The 26,883-nt window shown below is 46.3% G+C and overlaps 1 protein-coding gene across 9 annotated transcripts in view; it reads right to left on the minus strand.

Moving 5' to 3' along the window:
* The window catches only part of TNRC6A (trinucleotide repeat containing adaptor 6A), a 61,904-nt gene that overhangs the window by 25,556 nt on the left and 9,465 nt on the right, over window positions 1-26,883 (minus strand). For 4 of the 9 annotated variants that reach the window (XM_027736045.2, XM_027736044.2, XM_027736037.2 and 1 more), the window contains exons 1-5: window positions 17,602-17,732; window positions 16,909-16,956; window positions 14,709-14,744; window positions 7,828-7,918; window positions 5,824-5,845 (exon numbers count right to left, since the gene is read on the minus strand). In XM_027736045.2, coding sequence (XP_027591846.1) covers window positions 5,824-5,845; window positions 7,828-7,918; window positions 14,709-14,744; window positions 16,909-16,956; window positions 17,602-17,606 — 202 coding nt within the window. In that variant the 5' untranslated portion in view covers window positions 17,607-17,732. Of the gene's footprint in view, window positions 1-5,823; window positions 5,846-7,827; window positions 7,919-14,708; window positions 14,745-16,908; window positions 17,001-17,601; window positions 17,734-26,883 lie in introns of those variants that run through there. The other 5 variants (XM_027736036.2, XM_027736043.2, XM_027736040.2 and 2 more) reach the window with 4 other exon arrangements.

Genomic DNA, 26,883 nt, shown 5'->3' on the forward strand with positions numbered 1-26,883 from the left:
AACAGCTGTCAGCACAGGTAACTCCACACACAGCCCGGCAGGATGGGACTGGCACGGGGAAAATGCCAAATGTGCAACTGCAGCTCCAAACGATCTCAGTGCCAACAGCACGGCCCCAGCACGGCCAGGGGAAGGTCAGAGCAGCTGCAGAGGTCACAGCGAGGGACACACCAAACCCAGCTGCTGAATAAGGGAAACCCACCCCATGCTCAGCTCCACAGCCCTCCCCAGCAGCACAACAGCACAGGGTGAGCGAGGGGCAGGTGCAGGAACTGGAGTAAGGCAGCTCAGCAGGCAGGAGGGGACACCGAGCTACTGGTGTGTGCCCTGGTGCTGCTGCCATCCAGCCCAGCCCAGGGCAGCTGTGCTCCCTCCCTCCTTACTGATGTCTTGATGTACTTTTCAAATTTTCTGGATATCCATAAAATGTGTTAATATTTATTGTGGAACTTCCTGAGATACCTCAAGACTCAATCATGACTTCCCTCAGCACCAGGAATATTGTGGCTACATGACTGAAAATGTAGTTTTCAGGGGCCTTTAAAATTTTTAAAATTTGTTTAAAGACCATTTTATCATTGACATTCAGGAACAGATTCATGGAAATATAACATAAAAAATAAATGCAAACAAACTCAAGCTTTTATTTAAAGAATCAATTTGGATGTTGTCAGTGCTATTATGACTATAATTTCAGTTTATTTTTACTTCGGTATACAAATACATATTCTTAAAAACACAAACTAGAAGGTCTTTAGAACAACAAAAAAAATAAGTAATGGAAGAATCAGCATCCAAGTTGTGTTTTAATGGATTATTTTATTTAGGCTGCTTAAGGAAAGCAGGAAAGAACCTCCTTGTTTGACACAGAGGTGGGCAGACAAGGGTGGGCAGATACAGGTGGGCAGAAGTCTCAGTGTGAGGAGCACCCAGCTCCCCCCACACCCCACATCCCTCTGGGCACAGCTCTCCCATTTCACAGCTGACTGGAGACGGACTGAATTAAGGACAGGAATGGCCAGGATATAAGTCAACTTAATGTACAGAGCACAGGGAATAGAAGGGATTCAAAAGCTATCAGATAAACTGGGAAGTTGATAGAGATCACCAACAACACCCCAGATTCCCTCAGTTTAAGCTGTTCCCTATATTAATGGGGGATAACTGATTCCTTGAATAGCGTTTTGATGCACATAATGAACAACAAATTATGATCAAAACTGAACTACACAAATACAATGTAGTCTTAAGTAAATCTACTTCATTTGCTCCTTCTAAAATTTCTTGCTTTAAAAATAAAATAACTGAGAGTGAGTAAGCCCAGGGGTGGGGGGGGGTGCTATGTAAGCAAATTGCTGTGAATTTGTTGACAACTTAATGCAGAAGCACTTTGCTCTTCTCTGTGGTCTAGGTACTGCAAAAAGTTCTGAAATTAAAACACATTTATTCACACTCCACAATCTGTGTAACCACTGCCCAAACCTTAACTTGTGGCACTCTCCCTGTGCTTCTTGCTTCAGCGGATTCCATGAGTGTGCCCTCACAGCCTGGAGCTGAGCTGTGCTGACAGGGACACACAGAACCCCTTCCTGCAGCCAGTGTGTCACATCCAGCCAACAGAGCAGTCCTGGAGCCTGGTGCCACACACTCCTTCACACACACTCCTTCAGCACACCCCACTCAAGCTTTTTTTTTTTTTTTTACTGTCAGCTTAAGCAGAAAATACAAATACCCCTCGCTTGAGGAGGTTTTAATACAACATAGAGCACCTGGTAATGTGCTCACTGAGTCACTTCTCCTTCCCTGCCACTTCCCCTGCCCTACAACTGCTCTTCTGGGATAAAGTGAAATAATTTCCATCTGACATTCCCTGGACACCCCGACAGAGCTGCCAGCAGCACACTCACGGCAGTCCTAACACTTTACTTTCCTAATTAAAGCCACTTTAAGACCAAGTGTGTTAGAACAGACCCCAAGGACCTGCAGGAACTCAAATCGCTTTCGACTATGAAGGAGAGCAACTAATAAACAAGGTACTCTCTGCCCAGCCAGCCCTAAGGCACAGCACCAGCAGCACTTCTCTAACAGTTCAAGAATATTAAATTTCTCACATATTCTAAGCATTCATTTCCTCAGCAAATGTAGCAATTCTGTCTACTATGATCACCAAACTAAATAGCAATCTGCCAGGTCCCAGGGTTAGACTACAGAATACAGAGTCCACATTTGTATGCTCATTTTAAACTAAAATTATCCAAAGCACACAGAATTCCCTTGCCTTTGCTTCCCTCAGAACCACAGAGTAAGTTTTAAGCTATACAATCTATCCTGTCCAACATTTTCTGCTCCACAACTTCTCAGAAGACTAAATAACATTAATATTCCAATATGGCTACTATGAATTCCAACACCCCTAAATCGTTATCTTAATATTTTAATTTGTTCTAAACAAGTAGCTTGTTAATAAAAGTTTGTTCTGCATACCAGCATTTTATTTTGAATCTTATTAATGCAGAAATACAATACTAACAGACCTACAGTTTATCACAGTTAATTAACTTGACTAGGAACAGCAAGTTTACAGAAATGAGTATTAAAAATGACAGATTTTCATAAAGAACAAACCTGCTGCAAACCCTCAGAGCAGGGGATGGTGGAGTTACAGTTTACAGAGAGATTCCAAAGAAAGACGCTTCCAACTTGTGTTGCTTTCCCACTCTGCAGATTTCATTAGAAAATGGAGGAGAAGCATGGTGTCATTTTACTGCTCCAGGAGCTGCCTGCCAACTCCTCCTGGAGCAGGGGCCCAGGGACTCACGCTCCCCCTCCAATAAAAAAATGGCAGCTGCTTGAGTAACTTTAACGCAGATGGAAAACAGTTTCTCCCTCGCCCAAAATCAGCGTACAGAGATCAAATCCTCCCCTAACACACACAAAGAACAGCACCAGGCTGGCAGGGAAACGCTCCTTGTCGCTGCTGCTGGAGCTGCCCCTGAAAAACGCCTTGTGCCGCTCTCCCTGCATGGCATGCCCCGGAGTTGTCAGGGCTGGAATGCTGAAGGGCAAACAGAGGAAGTCTGGCTTTCAAGCTGACACACGTAAGATGTAGTGCTAGAATTTTCGTGGTGGAAAAATGGCCGCAGCTGTGAGCTCGGAGCTGCTCTGGAAAATATCTCCGTGTTTGCCAAGGCGTTAACCCCTGCGGATCCAGAGGTGAGCGCGCCTTTCCTGCGGGGACTGCACGGCCAGCCAGGCCCATTCCCGGCATTCTTCTACTCACTTGCAAGATTTAAGAGCTAACAGAAGAGTTTTTCCAACCGGGAAAAGCAGAGTCAGGCAAGTGAAAACCCCGACGAAAACCAGAAGGGTCAGTGCAGTCGGGCCATTCTGCTTCGCCGAGAAGAACACAAATAAGTTTCCAAGGTGGGAAATATGAGTCAAAGATTTCAATTCCACACCCAGCTATTTTTAGAGCACTTTCCGTTTCAGTGGGTAATTCAGTTTATTCTGTTCTGCAATGAAAGCGGCACTTTCTGCTGAGGGATCCAGTGCTGCAGTGACAGCTGGGTGCAGCTCGGGCTCCTGCTGCTCCCCAAAGCCCAGAACCTTTCAGAACTAACCCCAACTCCAGCACTGAGCCAGTTTTATCAATTACCTGGCATCTATACATTAAATGGTGTGCAAAGGGCACTTCAGCTCACGCTGAGCTCTCACCCTGGGGCAGCACAGCCCGACTGCTGGAGGGAGCACACACAGCCAAACTCAAACAGCCTCCTTCAACAGCATTTCCTTCAGTGCTTGACTCACCAGCAGCTACCTGGGGCCACAGTGCTGCTTGCAGAGCTCTGGTTTAGAGGGAATTCAGGATAAATGGGTTGATTTGTCTATCTTTAATAGCACTGACTTCAAACACAGCAAAAGGACATATTTTGCCAGGTCAGAAAGAATACCACAACAACTGACTATTCTACAGTACTCTCAACAAATAGGGATTTTCAAATTATCCTTTTTTTTTTCCGAAAGTACCTGGTAAAAAAGCACTGGGATGGTACGTGTCCATGTGTTTTGCCAGCTGCTCCACAAACAGATAAACCTTCCACTTAGCAACTGATACACTCACCTCTAACTGCTCCAACCTGCTCTTCCCTCCTTTAACAAAACCAGCTGGATCAAACCAGACAGGTCAGAATCCCTGAAATCCGCAGGAATGCCAAACGTGTGTTTTTAACTGCAATACTACCGTAATAAAATGCTCCTGGCACCAGAAACATTTATATTAGCATCATCTTCGTTACTTCCATCCCCAATCCTGAACAGGAAAACCCCCAGCTCTATGAACTTTCTCGGAAGGTTTCTGTCATTTTACATGAATGCTGGGACCTACTTCAGCTGGCACAACAGCAATTTCTACCTTAGCTAAAACAACAGTTTAGACCCATCCAAACTATGCTTAAAACCAAGAAATATCCTCCTTTTCTACCCCCACCACTTAACCAGCTCCTTTTCTGAAAGAGGCACATAATTCTGAATTATTTAGAGATCCTATACTCTTGTATTTTATCTTCAGCTCATGCACAGAATAAATTATTTAAGACATTAACGTGATGGAAACTTGGAAACTAATGAAACATTAATTTGCATCCTGAATACAAGGAGGCAAAACTGGTGAAACAAGGCAAAAGCCATGCAACACAAGATATGGATTTTGTTCCTATAGAAACTGTGGCAAAAAGTTGTGTATCTGCATCTCATGATGTCTGTTCTTCCAGAGCACTGCCAGCTTGTGTTTCTCTAAATTCCTGTTAAACTTTCTGAAATACCCTTTAAATAATAATGTAATTAAGTTGGAACTTATTATTTCCATTAGTGAACATTAGGTCTTAAAGAAGAAAAGGAAAAATTAAAAAAAAAATTAAAAAAAAATTACTTTGTCCTTCAGAAGGAAGGCATTTTCTTTCCCTGTGAAGATTCCCACCAGGTAGCCTCCTGAGCAGAATTCCTGCCCTCCCTCTTCATGCTATTTTTAGCCATTTGCTTTGGCCCTGACATGATGCCAGAGCAGCCCGAGCACATGGGTCAAATGGTCACTCCAAATGTATGTTACTATTTACAGCAAAGTATTCTATTTTCCTTCTCCATCATCTTTTCAAACACATTTTATCACTTCAGAACAAATCTAGATATTTTCCTAATTCTTTAAATTCAAGAGAAAAGTGAAAACAATTTTTGTTCTCCTTTTTAGGAGCTGGTTGGGACGGAGATTCGCACAAACCCTACAAATATTCAGAATAACTGCAGTGCTCCCACCTGCCATGAACATGGAAATGACACCTTGCAGGTAGTGGCATCTTGATCATTTTGCAGGATGAACCCTTCACAGGCAAGAGTTAAAACTGGACATATCAATAACTTGTCTACCAAAGTGTTCCCAATCCCAGCTGCACTTAGAGCATCTGGAACCTAAATTTCAAACTGATCATTCTATACATGGTCATTCCTTAAGTGTTTGTGCACTTGCAATCAAGACAAAAAAGGGGAAGGAAAAATGCAAACCAGGATAAGAACTCCAGGTATTATGTCTATGCTTGGTGCTGTGTAAGTAACTAAGAATGGAAAACAGGAAGACCAGCAAGTCCAATCCCTGGATAAACCCTTTGCCATTACTTGTCTAGACTTTTGTGGTCACTTTGAAAAAGTGCAGCTGAAGTCTCAAGGATCCCACCTTTCACTTCTGAAAGGAGTTTTCAGGTGACACGTTTGATTCAACACATTTAAAACCACAGAAAAAATACACAGAGTAAAACTAACTGTAAAGTAACTTACCTTTGATTTTTTGTTCAATGGCCTAGAACAAGAAAAAAGAAGTGTCAGTGATTTGTGCAGATAAGAGAGAAACCACATGTGCACGTGCCACTTCATAAAGCAACATTAGCTTTTGACTTTCCTCTTTTAATATGGTTTCAAGTTATTTAATTATCTACTTCAGAAGCATCTCTTTAACCAACCCAGGCCTATTATTCCTTATGCCTAAAAAGCTGTTTAAATGTTACAGAAGACAAAATTAATTTGAAAGATAACTACATGAAACAGACTGAATTAAACTTGCAAATTAAGATGTTTTAAGTGAGTTAAAAACTGTGCCTGGAAGCAAAGAGCTGCCACCACTTTTATTGCAGAACAGGGCAGGGAAGGGGGAGGGACCTGGAAAAAGAAAGGAGTAGGAGAACAAATGCCAAAGCTTCAAGTCTTTCATTTCCAAGATTCAACAGGTTACACCTGTGGTATGGCCAAGATGAAAGATCTATTTGAATAAAACTTTATCACAGCATAAAACTGGGGACAGAGACATTTCTTGTATGTTAGTGCACCTCAGTGGTGTGCTCTTAACTATAAACCACAGTGAGATTGTGCTCAGAAAGCCCCTCCCAAAAGCACAAATCATAGTTCCTCCTATCTGAAACTAGAGTTCTCACTTTTAAAAATCAATTATTGCCACAACAAAATGAGATTTAATTTGATGCAGTCACTCTGGAAGCTGCATAAAACTCATTTTAACTGTGATGTTCCATATATTTGCAGTATGTAATAGACTTGCAAAATACTGAGGGTGTGATTGTCTATAATAAAATCCATGAGGAGGGAGAGAAAGGAGAGTGTGTGAATGCAAAAAGAATTCATGGATTCACTGGTTTGATGTCAGACTTGCCCAGATTCAGACATTAGCACTGCCAGGGCTGAAACTTTAACCACAACTCTTCAGTGCCTCGACCTTGCCTCTCTTCAGGAAACCAAGGGCACGTTAACAGAAACCCCCTCCTTTTCACCTTCTTATGCTGACAGAAAAGGGTACATAGTTTGTACTCTCCCCAGTTGTGACCCCACGAGTCATTTGCCTGGCACTTGGCCCATGAACAGGAAAATAAGACAACTCAGAACTTTCAAAACTTTTTTTGCTGTTTCTGGCAATCCACAGCACCCAAAGAGACCCCTGAAGAGCAAGGGGCTGAGCCCAGGCTCCTGACTGCCTTCTGCACTGAGGTGTAAGTCTCTAAGAAAAAAAACACTGAACATGTTTCAGCTGAGGACTTCCAAAGTGCTCGGTTCAAGACTCTGCAGGTTTTGCCAGCGAGCCTGTGGAAGGTAAAACCAACCAGTGTGTTCCTAAGAGCCATATCCAGCATCAGGCAATGGAATCACAGGAAAACTGCCGAGCAGGTTCACTCTGCTCCCACCAGCCAAAGAATCCCAAAATGGACATATTTAAAACCCACATTTACAAGCTCCTCTCAAGCTCAGGGTCAATATTTAGAATCAGTGGCAATGAAGTGCATCCTGTCAGTAAACAGGGATTCTGAAGTGTTTACAAGCATTCCTGTGATGTTTCCATCCCTAAACACCTTTGCTATCAATATTTTCATTTTTATCCACCTATCCTACTACAAATTCTCTTATGACATGTTTCCATACTGAAGAATAAGATATATTAAAATAAGGATACAGTTGAAAGCCACTACCTTCAAATGGTACTTTTATTCTACTAATAAATGCATTTACAGTGAGAGGTTTCAAACTTAAAACCGCCTCTAGTGACAATCATTAAAAACAAGGGTCATCTCAGAAGAAAATTTAGTCTTGTAAGAAACTACACAGAGCCAATTACATTGTTCAGTATGACAGTTACCACCATATAACTGACAGCACATCTGAATCTAAAACACTACATTAACAAGAAAACACCTGTGAGTAACAACAGCTAAATCAGTTTTTACTAGTGGTGAAACAAGTCACCCCTGAGCACACGGTTTTATTTTTCAGTGCTCCACATACCTTTTTTTGAGCAGCTTCCTTCTTCTTCTTGTCTTCTTTTCTCTTTTTCCTTTCTTCCATCAACTGTTCTTCCTCTTCTTGCACTAAATCCCTGAACCACACAGTTTGTAATTAACTCTCCCAAAATACAATCTGTACACACTTAGATTCATTTTAGAACAATTATTTCACAGTGACACAAAAGGAACTGGGGAATTTTGCTTCTAATTGGATCCTGTTTCTACAGGGACTGTCACTGTCACTGCAAGACACAAGTGACAGGACTTTAAGAGCAGATGTGGTGTCAAGCTACACGTAAGGTGTTCTTTCTTCCAGAGCTTACAATGAAGGCTTAGACTTTAATTTGATTCAAAAGGCAGCAAATTCAGATGTTATTTAATCTCTACCGAACTGGTACAACTGAGCTCTGGCACATCCCAGCCCGGAGCATTCCCACACTCAGCCAAAGCCACAGACCCCCTGCACATCTGCACCAGCTCCCTCACCCCCAACCACCTCTGCCAGGAACCACCCGAGCGTGGGCACTGTCAGACCACAGCTGGCACCAACAGGGCCATTTTAGAGCTCCCCAACCCACGGACAAAACTGCAGCTTGTCAAAAGCGAACCCAAACCTCAGTGCATTAACTAAATTCACTTGATACGCGGTATTTTGTGCTCAAACTGGAGGCTGAGCAGCAACATCCCTGTCCAGCTTACTCTGCTTAAAAACACACTTCAAAAGATTTTTGAGGAAAAAGAACTAACAATGTCAATTGGGGCAGTCACTACTTGCCTCTGCCTGGAAACACTGGGCTCCTTTTTAACCCCAAACTGCTCATAACCACACACCTCCACTTTCAGACAAGATAATGTGGTATCTGTCAGAAACAATGCCAATTGAATGCATTAAACTACAAGATATTCCACAAGTACTAAAACTTTCATTACTTTTTTAGATATATAAATAACCAGTTAATTTTACTTTTAGCTCAAGTCCCTTTCAAAGTGACTGCAGGTGTCAGTTTTGGAGTTTTCATTTTTAATTTTTTTAAAAATCCACATGTGAGTTCAGGCTCCCAGTTGCCCAGTTCCACTGCAGCATATTCATATAAGTTCCTCACTGGTTAATGAGACAAACAGTAGCACTCTGAGCACTGCTCTCGTGCAGGTGGTGCCAGTGTAAGTGATGCTGAACAGCAGCTCACCAGGTCATCTCCTTCTGGTACCCAGCAGCAGTTTATCCTCATCCTGATTTATGATCCCACCATTCCTTTGGGAGAGGCAGCTCCCAGGTTACTGCTGCCCATTTCAGTTCTACCTTTAAGCTCTAAAATTGTTTTTTTGTCCTGATCTGAAGTTCTCCAGCAAGATGGTGAAGGTGGCTCTCCTCCCAGTAAGGACAATGCCATATTATAAATGCCATTACATAAAATGCCATTTATACTTAAATTTATATTTCGGTGGCTGAATGTACTCACAGAGCAACCACCAACAGCAATCACTGTCAATCCCTGATTGCAGAGATCCTGGTTCTCACTGCAAACCCCATTCCAGCCACTGCCTGCTTCTTTCCCCAGTGCTCCCTTCTGTTGGAATAACAGTGCTTTACTGCACATCCAGCATCCCTTTTCTCCTCTACCACTCCGAGGGGGTTGTTCCAGGTAGCAGCACCTCCTGTTGCACGTGTGAGCAGCAGCAGCAGCAGCAGCAGCAGCAGCAGCCTGGTCCTGCAGGTCTGACCAGCAGCAGAGCTGCTCTGACAGTGAGCACTCAAACCACCCACACACTGACCTGCTACAGACACACCCTTGCTCTGAGAAGCTTCCACAGACCAAATTCTGGCTTTTAAGATTTTCCAATAACAGACAGCAAGCATTAGTTACTTCTCTTAAGAATTGTTTCTGATGTGCTAAGATATGCAAAAAAAAAAATATCTAAAAGTGTTACTTCTGAGCCCCCTCTGTGTTTCAGTTGCACTGCCAGAGGAATCACAACCCACCAAACACAACCTGGCTGTTTTGCATTTTGCCACAGCTTTATCATATGGCTGCAAGACTCATCGAGGACTGTCTCACTGCACAAGCAATTTTGCATTTACAGCTGGGTCTCAAAAATGATTTCATGGACAACTAAGAGGTCAGTCATGTAACTGCAGAAACAATTCCAGCTGGCTAGTTTCACTTAGAGCAACCCCTTGGATGCAGTGCAAATCTGAGTTTAATGATTACCCTGCAGTGACATCTGTGCACTGCAAAGGTGACACATCAGTCAGTCTTGTCCCTTGTTGTCTCACGCCCTGAGCATTTGTAACCAAAGGGACGTTGGTGACACTGATCCTCAGTTTGGGCTAATTTGGGACAGTCCAATTTTTAACAGGTAATTTAATTTGGAGAACAATACCAGGTCTGGAATCAGTGTAGAGGAAACAGGTTCTATAGGTCCTAGCTCCTTCTCAACACGACCCCCAGTTCATTTACAGCTCCCTTCCATACAGAGCAGAGCCAATGGTTCACTCCTCGGGAATTCAGTACTTCCTGAGGTATCACTGACAGCAGGAGATGCCTAATCCAGCTGAAAAGGCAGAGTACTGTGTCCTCCTCCCTCAGCCAGGAGAGCTCATGCCCACAGCCCTTCTCTCTCCCAGCCACAGTTCCTCGGTGGACATGGTCCGTGGGCAGCTCTGCCCACCCTGCCAACACCCAGGCTGGGACCTCCCCTCGGACTGGCTGCTGGAGCAAAAGCTTAGTTACAGAATCTCTGAGAGCTCTAAGAGCTAAGAAAGCCACCAGCACTTGTTTTGTATAACAAATTTCAGTCTGTCACATGCCAAAACTGCATTAACTGAAAAATTGTTCCGCTTTTAGAAGAAAGCTGTAGCACGTTCAAGAACAAGCAGAATGCAAAATAGTATTTTCACAGGAAAAAAAGTAACTCATCAATCCTGCTCCAGCTAAATCAACAGGATTTCATTTTGAGAATACAGATGCTAACAACTAACATACCAATATCTCTGGAATATTCTACCACAGCATCATCGGTTTGTTTTCACACAGGAACAACAGAACTCCTAAATTATGACACTCTATGACATCTGATTTTCATCTAATTTAGAAAAACAGATTCTAGATCACAAAGCCAGCTTAGGATACACAAAACCTCTGATGATTAGGATCAGGACCCCAGGCAACCGATGGATAAAAATTATCCACCTATAGTTCATGCTGAGTTTTTAAGAGTATTAATTACCACTATAACATTGAATCTTAGTGACTGGAGTGCAAAACTAACCCACTGTACAGCAGCAGCAAAGCCCTTCCTGCTCCCGTTCTTCCCTGAAAACTGAACCCTTCAAGGAAGACAGGCCTATCCCCCACCCTCATACATAAACTTAAGCCTTAGACACAAATTCACATTTGCCTATTAAGTCTTCAGAGTGTCAGGCAGAACTCCTGAATTTTCATCTGACAGCAGGAAGTGTCTTCTCCCTTATTCTTTCCAACGCACAAATCCATGGCCCTCTCACCAGACAGCAAATGATGGGATTGATGCCTCCGAGTCCACCTCCATTGGAACATATAACAAACAAGCTCCATTTCTGATGCTACTCCCTGAGAAAGAGGAGTGGAATGCAGCATTTCCCATTCACCACCTCTGACTAAGGGCTCCCTGTTCCTGTGTACAAACTAACAGCAGCCCCATGGCCCTTTACAGCGCGGAACAGGAACCACCACAGGAATCCGGTCTTGTGGTAACAACACAAAGCCAGAAAAACAACCAGTTTTTTGCTGGGCTTTTCCCTGTATCTGGGAGATTTAATCCATCGACCTTGTGTGGCCAAAGTGTCTGCAGCAGCACGCTCGGCTCGGTCTGCCAGCGGGCCCCAGCCAAGGCCCGAGCGCTCCAACTGAGAACATAAACACACAAACAGGCCCATGATCTCCCCCATCAGCCACCCCACTTCCACCAAACACATGCACAGGGAACGTCCTTCTCCTCCTGTGTAATGGGATTAGCTTGCTCAAGGTTAAATGGCCTTAGCAGAAATGCAAACCATATTTTTCAATTTAGATCAAGTGAAAATAAAACACCCCGGCCATAGGAAATCCACATCGGAGACAGAACAAAGGCCTCTGGTTTCAACAGCTTAACTTGAAAGGTGCTTTATTTTCAAATGAGACCAAATGAAAATGGATCTTGATCTCAGGAGAGACTGCACATTTGATGGCTCTGAGAATGTGCAAGGAGAAACTGCTGGTATCTGCATAAATTTGAACAGACCGAGGGTCAGATAAATATTTACCATTTTTTTTTAAAAGCGATTTTTTGCTCCAGCTGTGTACCCCAGCACAATTCCTTGTATAAGGGGGAAAAACCCTAACAAACTACTAAAATGTTTTCCTCAATTAAGCCATTTAAAAAAAAAAAAAAATCAAAACCAAACCCAGCCTTTTAATCTCCTAGAACAGGTATCAAGAGAGTGCAAGACACTTTATTTTTGTATGGACTGATTTGTTATTTGGCTTATGGAAACTAGAAAAAGCTCTCATGCTCAAACTGCAAACATTTCAGGTCAATATTTATATCAAATCACGTTTCACTCATTACTTTAATTCTTGAAAAAGAGTTCTATTAATCTTTAATTTCTAAAGGTCCAGTTTGGCATTGTAAAAATACCTGGGCTGAAATAGTCATATTTAACCTTTATTCTTATGTTGCAGAAGGGGAAAATCAAGTTCACCCATATACTCCCTGGCAGACAGGCTGAGGATGCAGTAATTAATGTTTGTGCAGCACTGCTATCTTTGTTGTTACAATTTACCAAAGGGCAACATGTTTTGCCACAATAAAATCACAATTCTGTCACCTCACAGAGGAAATGATGGTTACAAGAATTCCGAGTCACCATCCCTGGAGGGATTTAACAGCCATGTGGATGTGACACCTGGGGACATGGTGGCAACTGGATTAACAGCTGAAGGCAAAAAATAACTATGGATTTTTACCTTTTTCCCATATACCCCATGGAGCAAACACACAAGGTAGAATTAGAAGTGATTGTACACAGAGGCTTTTGAAACCACTCTAAAAATTCCAGTGACAAACATAAAATAAATTTTGGGTGAAACAAATAAATAAATTAATTCTTTCCACTGTTTGCTCTTCTTCTAGTTATAAATTAACTTGCAGTGCTACAGGTGGAACACTGCCAGGTAACTACAGGTAAGCATCAGGAATCAAAAGGTCTTTCACAATTCTGCAAAGCACCATGTGCTCAACCTACAGCTGATCTTCTACACACACTTCCAAATACGTCGCTGAGACTGTTTATATTTTGACATAAAAGTTTCCTAATCTTTAAATTTTTTGAAATTACACAATTACATACAACTGCCAATAAAAATGATTTCTCAGGTTCTATAAAAACCAACAGCTTTTCTACTCGCCAGAATTCTACAAGGATCAATTATAAACTGTGTATTTTGATTAAAGAGGGATCCTACAGTTCCTTTATCCATGTGTCCCACAGAACAGCCAACTACACCAGGAAGAGTTCACGGAATAGACACCAGGACTTTGAAGTTAACAAAAAACCCCAACAAATGCTCTGGCACCTGAACCCACCCAGCGTGTTCCTGGGAGCACAGAGAGCCTCAGGCAGTGAGAACAAAACAAACCCACTCATTTACAGACGTGTGTGTGTGTGTGTGTGTGTGTGTGTGTGTGTGTGTGTGTTAGTTCTTTCCAGCTATTAACAGAAAGGAGAGGTGCTGCCAAGCTAAAAACTGAAACAAATACTTCAATGAATAATTAATTAGTAAATGAGTATCAGCTACTTTCTTTTTTGCTTTTAAATACCTCAGTCTTTAAATTATCACCCTAAAAGTGAAGTGCTAGAATTGCACCTACCATGTCTGCCACTACCAATTACCTGGAACACATTCAGCTTTCCCATTTTCCCAGTACAGACGCTGGCTCATCAGAACAATGTTCCCAACTACAAGCACTATAAATGCACCATAATTCTGGCACATTTGTGTTAGTTTTGTCCTCAAGTTTCACCCGAGATGTTCACTGCTATGTAAGCAGACAAAAGACAGATCTGTTTCCCAAGAAGTTTATCATCCAACTCCACAAGACTCCAGCAGCAGCCATAAACAATCCCTATCTTCTGTAACAAATGAGGGACCGAAGGAGGCAGATTAAACTGCTCCTCCACAGTCACACTGGTCATACCACAGGAGGCTCTAACAGAAGCACAAACCCAAACAACTGTTCAAAACCAGCACCTTAACTCTGACCCACTCCCAGGCTGCTGCAGCCTTACTGCTGCAGAGGCAGCACTGCTCTGCACAGGGCTTTGCTCTGAGACCCAAAACGCAAAAGTAATTTTGCAAAGGTGTCTCTAAAAGTCTTGAAAAGCACAAATAGAATGTTTTTTTTTCTGCAGTAAACTCTTCCCCTTTCACAGCAGACATCATTCCATCAGAAGTTTCCCAGGGAAAAGACTACACCTCCCAAAACCCAACAGAAACCCAACTGCTTAAACATCAACAAACAACTGCATTTCTCCCTGTTTCTCTATGTCTCTATCATTGAGCCAGCTCTTTTTTACTCCTGCAGCAAATAAGGAACATATCACAGTAATATTGTAGTTATTGTAACACAAAACCATAAAAATCAATTGTACAGTAACAACTTAGAATACAAGGATGAAATCTACAGGTGAGAAGTTTGCTCTCCCAAAACATGGCCAGTCTGCAACCAATGCAGATGGAATGTGGAGCAGAATCACAGATGAATGGAAGCCATGGAGATTCTTCCCTATGGTTTGCATGCTTGTGAAACAAGACAAACCCTTGGGTTTGGGAAAATAATTGTAAACGTATTTCAGATATTTACCTTCTCTCAGTTCCACATAAATGAGGCAGGAGAGCCCTGTTTACCAAACAGAATTGAAAGGTTATTGCTTAAATCAGAAGAACTAAATGGTGATTTTTAGCAGTCCTGATTTTAACCAAATTTAACTCTCAGATGTCCCCAGTTAACACCGGATAGCTCTTGTTCTGGCCAAACAGGTGACACTTGACTCGTAACATTAACAGTGTGCAATGGACTTGTCTGAATTACTGTCACGGGCTTATTTTTGAGACCAGGAATATTTGTGCAGCACTAGGCATGTATGAATTCTAGAGAGAACACAGACCAAATGAGGATTCTTTTTCAAAAGGCCAAGCAAGCCAAATGCTAATCCTGAGTGTAAAATAGGAATCACTCCAACTGGATAAGCAAGCTGTACTGAAATCTGTAATACTTAATCCTGTCACAAACCTACAGTCTAGGCCAATATTCCCAGTAAGATAAAAAATATTTGCTACCCATTAATTTATAAGCATAAACTCCAGAACACAGACTTCAGAACACACACGAAGCAAACCCAGTGTCCCATGGTGTTCAGAGTCTACATCCACACTGTGAAATCTGAGATTAACATGAACTATAGCACAGGGCTATGTACCTTCCCAGGGAAGAATATGTGCTCTTTTACATCTTGACTAGGTCACTGTAAATTTAATAAGACTGTAAATAATGCCACTGGAGGAAGAATGAGGGCTATCTGCTGAGTTCTACCCCAGTAAAACAATTAACCAGGCCCGTCCAGCGCAGGCACATCACGGTTTATCAGCTGTGTGCTCACACGACCAGGGCTCCCTGGCTAAACATAAACCAGATGGGGCAGCAATGTGAACTTCAAACCAGTTCTGAATCTTTTCAATGAATATAACATACCCCTCTGTGTCAGAGAGACACAGGGACCCATTCCACAGTACGATTTACTCTCCAAGCACTGAATTTTGGCACGTCTATAGTTTTCTTTCACTTCTTGTCACTCTTGGCCTCGCCTGCAGCATGACAAGATCTCTGCTAAGGTCATAAAAATGTGCAGATCTACTGACTTACTAAGACTGGCACCAAATACTGCTCTGAACTTAGCACTCTGTCACTCTAAATAACACAGTTCTGAAATCACTTCTGTCATCGAGAGAACACCAAGTGCTTTCACAGAACCCTGACGGGTTAACAGCAATGTGCCAAAGGTATCTTAAAGATTCCACGTGTTCAAATTACTCCGTGTATTTATTTCAACAACAACATGGGAAAAATTATTCATGTTTAAGTGTATTACCAAAAAAATCCTGACAGCAGGGGAAAGCAAAGCAGTTTTCACAGTGCGATCCTAACTCGGCCTGGAAGCGGGAGACTGCTCAGGCACGGGAAAGAGGGAAAAATGCAAGGTACCAAATCCGGGATTCTATCAGCTGCATTCAGGGTTTGGGCACGTTTGGAAATCCCTTTAACAATTAGCAAAAGGCCCTTTAAGGTCTAACTGAAAAAGAACCCAAAAAGGAAGTAGGACAAAAGCTGAAATCAAAGAATGTAAAAAACAGAGCAGATATCTGTGGGAAAGTCACAGGACTAAAAGCAAACGGTGCAGAAGAAACAACTACTTAAATAGAAAAATGACGTGTGATGGCACAGAATTCTTAATTCAACATGACTCTGAACTCCTGCCCATTCTACAAAGTTTTCCTTCTACAAACTACGTGCTAACGGGAAATTCACCAACTAACTCTTCGTGGCAAAAGAGGCAAAGATCCAATAGTTCTACGGCAACATACAGTTTATTCGAGTTCTTGCCACAACCAATTGTTTCTTGCCTCCCAATAATATTTGCCTGAAGTGTATAGAAAAAAAAAGAACCAACTCTTCCTTTATTTTTTAGTTATTTTTAGGTACTGTGCGCTAGAGCAGAAAAGTTATTTTTCTCTTCAAAAACCTCCCATATTAAAGACACTCTATTATACACCTGATGTTGTTATTCGAAAAAAAAACCAACCTGCTAAAAAGGTGTTTAGTCTGCAGAACTAACTAAACTTGCAGAGATTTCTCTACGCAATAGAGGACGTTTTCCAATTCAGGGTTTTTTTTTATCTTTACAATTAACAAGAGATTAAAGCTCCCGATAAAGCCCACAACTATTTCTAGCCCAAGGCCAACTCTCCATCTAAACTGTGGGAGGGAATTTAAATGAGCCTTTTACCTGCTTAGTTTTCTTTCGACTTCTTTGGTAGCTTTAGCTTCCAATTCTCTAGAAGAGAAAGCGGTGTTGGTTTCCATGTCAACAGCAATGCAGCACGAAAATAAAACTGGTGCGGGGTCAGGATGTACAGGGAGCTCCAGGTGGGGTTGGTCAGGAGGGAGCAGGGAGAACACGGATCGCCCAGGGACGGGATGCAGCGGTGTGTGTGCGTCCCGGGACAGGAGCGGGCACAGCCTGCCCTGCCGGCCCTGTGTGCCCCCTGCGCCCAGCACCCATTCCGGGAGCCCAGCACCCATCCCTGCGCGTCCTACCTGCACCCCAACACCCAGCCCTGCTCCGTCCTACCTGCACTTCACCCTTTCAAGGACTTTAAGGAAAACAATTCTGCTGCATCACTTCATCCCGCGGATGCGGTTCCGGCGCAGCCCCGGGACCCTCCGTGCCCCACCGGCGGCCCCCGAGCGCTGCCGGCCCCGCAGGAGCGAACCCCGAGCCGGGGAGGGCAGAGCCCGGCCCGGGGTGGGGGGAACACCGCTCTGGGCGGGCGCCGCGACCCCCCCGGGGCGGCTCCTCCGCCGGCCCCGCGACCCGGCGAGGGCGACCCCGACCCCTCGGGCCGCCCGGGGCTCCGCCGCCGCCCGGCCCGTCCCCCGCCCCGCGCGGCCCGGGCGGCGCCGCCCGCGCTCCCGGTACCTCATGTATGTAAAGTGCTCGGAGTCCGTCCCGGAGGCGGCGGCGCGGGCCCGGCGCGGCCGGCGGCTCTATGCGGGCTGAGCCCGGCGCTGCGGAGCGGGAGGGCCCGGCAGCTGCAGCCGCAGCTCCGCCGCCATTTCCTGCCGCCACCGCCCGCCCGCCCCGCGCGCAGGAAGCGAACCCGCCCCGGCCGCGCTTCCGGGGCGCCCCGACATGGCGCGGCCCGGCCCGGGGTCAGGGAATCGCGGAATCATCGCATCACTGCACCTCGAGCTGTGTCACGGGGGCTGAGATGGGCATCAGGAGAAGATTCTTCCCCCAGAGGGTGGTCGGGCACTGACCAGGCTCCCCAGGACAGCGGTCACGGCCCCAAGGCCGTCAGACCTCAGGGAGCGTTTGGACAACGCTCTCAGGGACAGGGTGGGACTGCTGGGGTGTCCTGGGCAGGGCCAGGAGTTGGACTGGGTGATCCATGTGAATCCCTTTCACATGAGGATATTCTGTGATTCTGTGATCAGGGTTGGAAGAGACTTTAAAGTCATCCAGTCAGACTGTCAACCCAGCACCACCACTGTGACCCTTAAACCACATCACCCAGCGCCACATCCAGATGCCTCTCAAACACCTCCAGAGAAGGTGACTCCACCACCTCCCTGGGCAGCCCCTTCCAATGCCTGACCACCCGAACAGTGAAAAATATTTTCTGATATCTAATCTGAATCTCCCTGGTCTCAGCTTGAGGCCATTTGCTCTGGTCCTGTCACTGCAGGCACGGCAGAGGAGACTGGCCCCACCTCACTGTGCCCTCCTGTCAGGGAGCCATAGGGAGCAGACGGTCCCGGGTACCGACCTGTTCCTTCACTCTCCCAGGCGCATACGTGGAATTCCAGGTGCTGTGTCATCAAACGCCCTCAGCACAGCACAGTTGTTCCACAAGCAATGCAGGACAAGACACGGATGGACATAACATCCATTTCCACATGTTTTCCGTGTGTTGGGCAGCTCTACCAGGGCACTGCCAGTGTGCCCGGCTCTGCACCAAGCTTGGGGCACCAATAACTGGCAGGTAAAGAGTGTTAATGTGTAAATAACCACCAGAGACCTTTCTCTTACCGTTCCACTGACTCTGCTGGGTTTAGGGAGGGAATAGAAAAGTCCCCAGCACTGGCAAACCTGGTGAAAGATTGATGTAAGCGAACACAGAGCTTATTCCAAAACACACAGAGATACTGTAACTTCAAATACAGAAAATGAAGAGTGAGGAGTATATGAGCCACACTGTGTTACTGGACTTGGCTTCAGTAACAGTATCCCAGAAATTAGAAAAATCAAGCCAGTCAAAAGACTGAACAGGATAAGGGATGAGAACTGAGAGCAGTAATGTCAGGAACAAGTGAAACTGAGAGCAGACAAGTCCCAGTGAACAGTTCTCCATCTGACAGGTACTCCCTGTCCAAGGTTTTGTTGGGGTAGGGAACTTCCTGCTCTCTCTTTGCACTCGGCTGCACATTGTCACCAGCATCTACCAGCCTAGCTTCAGTTCTTGTCAGTGCTAGTGAAAAAATGAATGCTATTTGATTCTCCTGTGACGTGAACGGATGCCCTGGGCATATGAGCAATTGTCCCTGGAAATCTGCTGCAGTATCCACCGTCTCTGCCTGCATGAATGAAGTACAGTGTTTTTCAGCTGAAGAAGATCATACATTATTAAAGATGAGGTTTATGACAATGCAGAGTAGCGAGGGAGGGTATTTTTGTCCATAGAGGCTCAGTAATGCAGAGTACATTGCTGTGAGCTGAAAATGCACAGGCATAAAGTGATTGGACTTAAAGGGTACTGGTAGTTTGAAATTGGTTTGAATTAATTTGGTCATGTTTATTTTTCTTCATATGAAAAAGTTTGGACTGTCATGTAATTGTGTGTAACTGAAAGCCATTATTTCCTGAAGTCTGACTCAGCTCCCTCTCACTGTTCCATTCACAGCAGCCCTGTTTCATCTCTCTTTGGAGGTACTACACGTGGTGTAGGAGGGCTGCTGTTAAGTCTGTCCTCAGTTGGGAAGGCTGATGAATGCATTATGTACTCCTGTTATGTCAGTTTGTTAACTGTATTATGCCACTGTCAATAAAATTCATAGTCAAGGTCTGCAGCTTTCTTTATTATTTTAGATTGTTCTCTAATTTTATTTATGCACATGCTCCTAGCAACTAGACTGCTGCAGTGGTGACTTCCATTCTGTGCTGTAAATGCTGCAGCTGGTTATACACTGTCAGCAAATCAGTGTATATATAACCAGTGTATATATATTTATAATCAGTGTATAAGTGTAAATGTCAGCTGCAGGAACCAACCCTCAATTACCTACCCCATCATCATCTTCCATCAGCGTCGTGTTCTTACCTCTTTCACCCTCACAGGTAACACTTTGCTCAGCTGAGTTCTGACACATATGACACTGGCTGGTGAACTCCTGGATACACAAGGGAAATTAATAAACCCTCAAACAGGAAGAACATTTGCTTCTGGAAGAACTGGAAGGTTGAGCTTCACCCATGCAGAAGCCTGTTAGTCAAAGCAGTGGTACTAGGTCAAGGCAGCTGGCTGGAAGCAGCACTCTGATGTTCACCCCCCACTCCTGGTTTTTAGCCTTAACCTGCACTGAGCCTAAGGTTATTTGGGAACTGAGGTTCTGAGTGACCTTCTCTCCTGCTTACTACAGTTATTTAGTTCATTCTTTGTCCTTTGGTATTCACTGAAGCTTGGACCTCGGGAGTTCTTTGCTAAGGCCTCAGATTCCTGATTCTGCCAGCAAAGGGACAGCAAAGCAGCATCCCTGTGCTTGAAAAGACATACATAACCACCTGTTTTGGGAGCTGCTTTCAGCCAAAGGGTTGATAAATCCTTAACCCTCATAGGATCACTGTTCCCAGGAACCAGCATGTTCCTGAGCAGGAAGGAGAGCTCAGGGCAGTGTGTGAAGGGAGGAACCTCCAGCAGTGCTTCCTCCTCACCCTGCCACCCTTCTCTGTTGTGTGTTTGAATGGCTCGCAGCACTGTGGTCATACATTACATCAGAAATTAGAAATGATAGAAACAACTCTTCAAGGGCAAACACACCACCCACGTTCAGGCAGCTGCCAGGGATGATCTGTGCAGTTACACTTTCATCACTCGGCAAACATGCCCTCCTGAGCAGCGATCCCCAAATGTCCTCTCCCTGCAACAGCAGCCGCCACCTGCACCCTGCCAGCCCGGCACGCACGCGGGTCCTCCCATCATCACATCCCCATTCACTTTTTAATTAGGATTTTCATGTCATCAGAGCAAGAGAACAAACTGCAGGAGGCAGAGAAATGCACTGGCTGAAAACAGTTAAAGGGGAGCTGGCGCCATTTCAGCATTCCCATCCCCTCCGCCCTTCAGCTGCAGTTTGCTGTCAGGGCTTTCGTGGAGTCGGGAAGCCGACATGTTAGAAAATACCATCTACTTCATGCCTGGGAAAACAGAGCTGGGGCTGTGCTGGGAGCAGCGCAGGTCTGGGGACGTGAGACTTTGCCATCAGTAACTCTCAGCCGCTCATTCCCTTCAGTCATTACACGGGGCAAAGCCGCTGTCACGGGAGAAACATTGTTTTCAAAATTGCTCTTGACTTAAATAATCTAAATGAGCTGATTTGACAGACAAGGGGAAACAGTCTCCTCGTCAACACGGCAATTCTCTGTGTTCCTCTGTGAGGAGGCTCCTTTCCTTTTCATCGTAGAGGCTTTATTTACAGGATTTAAAAATAGCTCAGGTGACAGTAAGAGGCGGCAGTATAAAGGTAGTGAACAGGCAGCACTTACTGATAGAAACAATCCCTGCCCTGGAGCCTGTCGGTGCAGTGAGACGGGCTGTGTATGTTAGTGAGGGACATTTGGGACCCTGAGAATCCTTAATGAGGAGGAAAACCCACAAATGACAAAACTGGAAGTCGGTAACAGAAAGCATTGGGCTTGCCTTCAGAGCACCCCTGAAAGCAGCTGGAAACAGCCCTGGAAAGCAGCTGGAAAAAGCCTTGGAAAACAGTGAACACCATCCTGTGCTGAGGCTGGGGTTTAAACAGTTGGCTCTTTTTCAAGGGCTGCAGCAGCAAACAGCCATGGGATCTGTGCTGGGGAGAACATTCCCTGCCTTGCCTCTGGGCTCCAGCGCCTTGGCACCACTATCACTGTTACACAGAGCAATCAGAGCAGGGCAGAGCAGGCACTTGGGGTTATTAAATGGGGATTTAATCCTATCCTTTAAATCAGCAAAAAAATTATCAAAGATAAAGGATTTCCCTGTGTTTTAAAGCCAGTCCAACTCGCGTTCCCCGATCTGCATTTGGGAAGGCTGCCAACTGCAAAATGGAATTGCTGAGCCTGGATTTCACTCTGCATCCAGCCAATTACACCAGCCTCACATCCCTGCACTCGGAAGTGGTGCAGTGCAAGAGATGCTCCCAATCTTTATTGATTTACCAGGGCTGCACTGCGCTTCCAAAGGGAATCACACTGGTGGGCTCCCTATGGCTCTCCCCAGTGCCCACACTCCATACTTCCCAGGCATTAGCAAATACGGCCCAGTCTAATCCCTCATAGAGGCTGGTGGAGGAATGTCCCCTGGCTCTAAAGGTCCCTCGAGATGCTGCTGCAGCAGCAGGTCCAGCCACCCTGGGCATCACCTGCCCTGTGGGCAGCTCAGCCAGATTTGCCCACGTGGAGTCTGCCAGGTCCACGCGCGCTGACCTCTCTTCCACAGCTGTGGCTCTTTCTAGCTTGTTTCTATGTTTTTGCTAAACAAAAAGGCAGAGCACTCTTTGGAGAGCCCACAGAGTTACAAACCGCTGTCCTTTGCCACCAGCAGGAAGATGTGGATGACATGTGAAGGGAAAAGTCCTTTCCCTCCTGCTTCTGCCCTCCAGTCCAATAATTTGCCATGGCCTCATGCAGTCACTGATGTTCACAGAAGAAACAGCTTCCCCTCCCTTCAGCCCACCAGCTGCACCCATGGCAGAGCTCACCCTTCCTCCAGGATTAATCCCAGGTGGTGAATCGGTGAGAGACACATGAGCTATGCCTCCAGAGAAATGCCAGTGCCCTGGGAGAGGGACGGGAGTGACCAGAGCACCAGCGTGGTCAGTGCTGAGCGCTGACACAGGAGGCTGCACACCCTGTGTGTGTCTGCTCTGTCCTCCTCCATGTCAAACAGCAGTGAGCCCCTTTCTAATCAATGCTCATTGATTGCCTCACTCACACCTGCTCTTTCTCAGCACCGCACCAGATTAACAGATTTCACCTGTTTCCTTTGCACTTCTCACTGACAATGGCACAAACAATTCCTACTCTGCCGCAGACCAGTTCTTTCTGTGCCAGCAATATGCTCTGGTTTAGGCTTCAGAGAGCGATTCATCTACCGAATTTCCTAATTAGGGAGAATAAAATGGGGCCAGGACACACTTTATTGAGCAACACCACAGACCACAGCATGAGCTCTGGCACTCGTTACCTCGCGGGACCATCTCCAGGTGTGAGAGTGTCCTCATGCAAAGTCACGTCGGTGCTGCCAGGGTGGCACTTTGCCTGGGCCACAGCTGGCACTCACCGGGACCTTTCTGTGTGACCCTGAACTCCTGTGCTCCCGATTCTCCCAGTGGTCCCAGTCATGGGAACTGTAATGCTGAGGTGGTTGTATCTCACCCTAACAATGCAGTGAATTACTTAGCAGACTGTCTGAGGTTCAGCAAGATGAAAGGTCCTTCCTGTGAGACCCTTGAGACCAGCAGCTTCATGCCCACTCCCTGCTGCAGCCCCGCTCAGCACACCCAGGCTGTGAGGGACTGGCCCAAGGCTGGAAAGCCTCCCCACAGCAGCAGGGCAGGACTAGCTGCTGGATACACTCCCCACAGCCGCTGCCCCTGGGCTGGTTGCTCAGCTCCCACTGCCTTCCAAGACACCTGTTTCGGAGGACAGGTTCTCCTGGAGACATTTTCTTTCTGGGCAGGGCTTGACACGTGGGTGCTGCCTCTGCCCTTAACAAAGACTTCACTGTTCTCCCATTATCCTCTTCTTTCCCTCTGGCCTCACTCCAAGCTCTGAGGGTTGTAGGGATGCCCTGGGGAGCACCAGGACCTCAGCAATGACACCACATTGCCCTCTTTGTGTCCCCTCCTGGCTGCCTCTCTGTGCCCTGGGGAAGGTCCACAGGGACTGGAGTGCCTGGAAACCGAGGTCCCCATAAACCTGCATCAATACATCTGTGCATGCACACACACACTTTCACATCTATCTTTGCACACTTGAGCAGATGTGTAACATCATCCCATTTTCTAAGTCTCGAATGCCCCTGGAAGCAGGGGTGGATACTGCAATTACTGGATCACACCCCTGGCAGGCTGCCTTCACCCTACCCCGGTGGAGCAGGCAGCCACAGGGGGAAGGGGCAGTGAGCTGAGGCAGGATCTGGGCTTTGGGCTCTGAGTTGACTCGAAGCATCTTTTTCCTCTGCCCAGGGGCTGGAATCTCAGCTGCCGGGCTCAGCAGTTCAGCAGATCTGGCTGTACCTGAGCCTCGAGGACAGGGCAGCGCTGGAAATGGCATGTCTAACTCGGCAAGGAAATGTCAGCTATGCCTGGGGAATGGGAGGGAGGAGGAAAATGTCTCCCCCCGCTTGCTCCTGCCTGTCAGATATGAGGCCGCTGGCACAGCCCCATCCCGGTGCCCCCGGCGGGCGATGTGGTCACGCTGAGCAACAGCACCTTGGCTGGGGGAAAGAGGAGAGCGAGGAAACACAGTGTTCTCGCCCTGATTGAATCCCATGGATTTCTGAGCAGCTATTGCACCGATAAAACAAAGGCTGCTTTGAAATGGATGCCTGGCCTGGCCGGCTGCCAGCGCCGGGCGGGAGACAAAGGCTGGGAATACAAATGCAGCGCTGGAAGTGGCGAGCCAAGGATGCTCTGCGGCAGGGAGAGCGCGTCGCCATGGAGACACGGCGGCCAAACCGGGCAGGAAAGGACCTGCACTGAGATGGACTGGGAGCCACAGGAACCATGGGAGCCGCGGGAGCTGAGAGACGGGCACTGGTCCCACCAGGGTCCTGCTGAACCCACAGAGAGGCCAGACCAGATGCCAGCTCTGTGTCTTGCTGAGCCTGGGACCTGGCCTGACAAGTGGCATGAGTGACATCTGTCAAGCAGACAGTGAAAATGAGGTGGGGATCCATGGAGGAATTCTCTTTCCCCCTCATTTCATAAACACAAAAGCTGTCAGGGGGGAGGCAGGAATTGCTGTAATTGGTTCATGCAGGAGGCACAAACCCCTGGGCTGGCCTGGGCAGAGACACAGACTGAGCAAACCACTCCATACACCCGAGAGCTCTTGGATCATCTGCAGAAGATGTAACAGTTGCTGTGCAGAATTATGTCATGAATGGCTGCTGGTGATGAACATGATCTGTGTGTCTGATAGTGGTGTAGGGTGATTTATCATTTAGAAAGCAGGAACTGCTCCCGTGTCCTGTCCGAACGGCCGGCGAGTCCACTTGGATGGCTCCTCTGTCCTGCCAGGAGTGGGCTGAGGCACTGGCCAGGCAGGGAACACGGGGGGTTCCCCACTGCAGGCTGGAAGACCCCCTGCCTGAGGCCAACATCAAACAGGGGCTAATGCCAGGGAAGCCTCATGTGATGTGGGGGGCACCAGGACCACTCCGAGTCACTGCTCCATGACAGGAGTCACCACCAAAACACCCAGGACGGCAGCACCCCAGGCAGTGGAGTGAGTCCTGCACATCACCCCACCGAGCCCCTCGGGCAGATCCTTGGGGAGGACCCTCCACCACTGGTATCTTGGAAGGGAATGGGAAAGTCAATCCCATACACTTTCCATAAATCCTGAAGCCCTCATGGCTTCGCAGAGCAGGGGAGGGAGCAGGAAGCAAACCATCATTTTTTAAGCAATGGGAGGCACTTGGGTGGTGCCGTGGTGAGGGCTGTATAAACAGCCAGAAAGACAGATTAGGCAGAACAGGGCTCACTGTCAGCACACGACAAATAATGAATGAAGGATAAGAATCCCAGGAGAGGCACTTTTCTAATAAATGACATTTTGATCTATAACTTTAACAACTTGTCCCAAGCCATCAAGTTCTGAATTAGGGAAAGGGAACCCATAATCTGCTCCATCAGTCCTGAACAGGGTCAGAGAGGCAGAAATACAGCTGTGAGGAAGGTGATGGGGACATTCTCTGTGCTCACAGATTGCCTGCCAGAATTCCTTGTCTGCTTTATCACTGATAAAAATCACCACTGAGTTTTCTATTTTCAGTACTGAATGGCTAATGCTCCCTCACCCGGCCCCGCTCCGTCTGATCCTGCCTGCGGGCTCTGCAGCACAGGGAGGAACAGGAACAAAAGCCGGCAGAGTGTCTGCACAGTTGAGCCCTACTGAACTCCTCCTGGCTGGTTAACATCTTCAGGCAGGTGTTTTTCCATGTAAATTAAGTCCATGCTTCCTCTGCAAAGTGCTGGAGGTCCCCACTGATTCCAGGGGGTGGCTGTGACTGCGCTGGCTCTGACAGCCACAGAGCCCTGACCCCACCAAATGAATTACCAAACACCCCCTCCTGCCCTCTCAGCAGCAGCCTGTGATCAGCCATCCCTGGTTCTCACTTGTTCTTAAGCAATCAAAACTTAATTCATCTGATTTTAATTAAAGCTAAAAAATTCAGTAGCCTTCGATTTCTCTCAATGCTTTGCAGGGGATGAAAAAAAGACCAGGAGGGTAAAGGGACAAGCAGGAGAGAAAGGGCTTTGAGACAATCACACGCTGGCCCTGTTGGCTTTTATTTCATATGTAGTGCTTTTCTTAAAAGAAATAATTACGTTTCAAAACCTCCTTCCCTGTTCCGAGCGCTGCCTCTTTCCACATTAATGCTATTTGCATGCGCCATCTCCTCCCACCCTTCAATAATTTAAACCTTCATTTTTTATTCACTCAGTTGTCAGATTCATTTACATATCATATCTCTATATTTAACACCAACTTTGCTCCCCTGGATTTTTTTTAAAAGAGGAAATAGATTTCCCTTCTAATTTAACCACGTCTGGGGCAGGGCTGGCTGGGAAGGGAACAGCCCTGGTACAGTGAGGGTTAGAGGGATTCTGGTCTGTCCTTTGGCAGGTGCAGAAGTGCTGGGGGGCTCAGCAGCCCCCGTGGCCAAACCCTCACCTCCATGGGCTCCACGGGGGCTCAGCTCAAAGCGTG

Source organism: Pipra filicauda, unplaced genomic scaffold (genome assembly GCF_003945595.2).
Source record: "Pipra filicauda isolate LSUMZ 115617 unplaced genomic scaffold, ASM394559v2 scaffold266_size1643727_pilon, whole genome shotgun sequence".
Taxonomy (NCBI): domain Eukaryota; kingdom Metazoa; phylum Chordata; class Aves; order Passeriformes; family Pipridae; genus Pipra; species Pipra filicauda.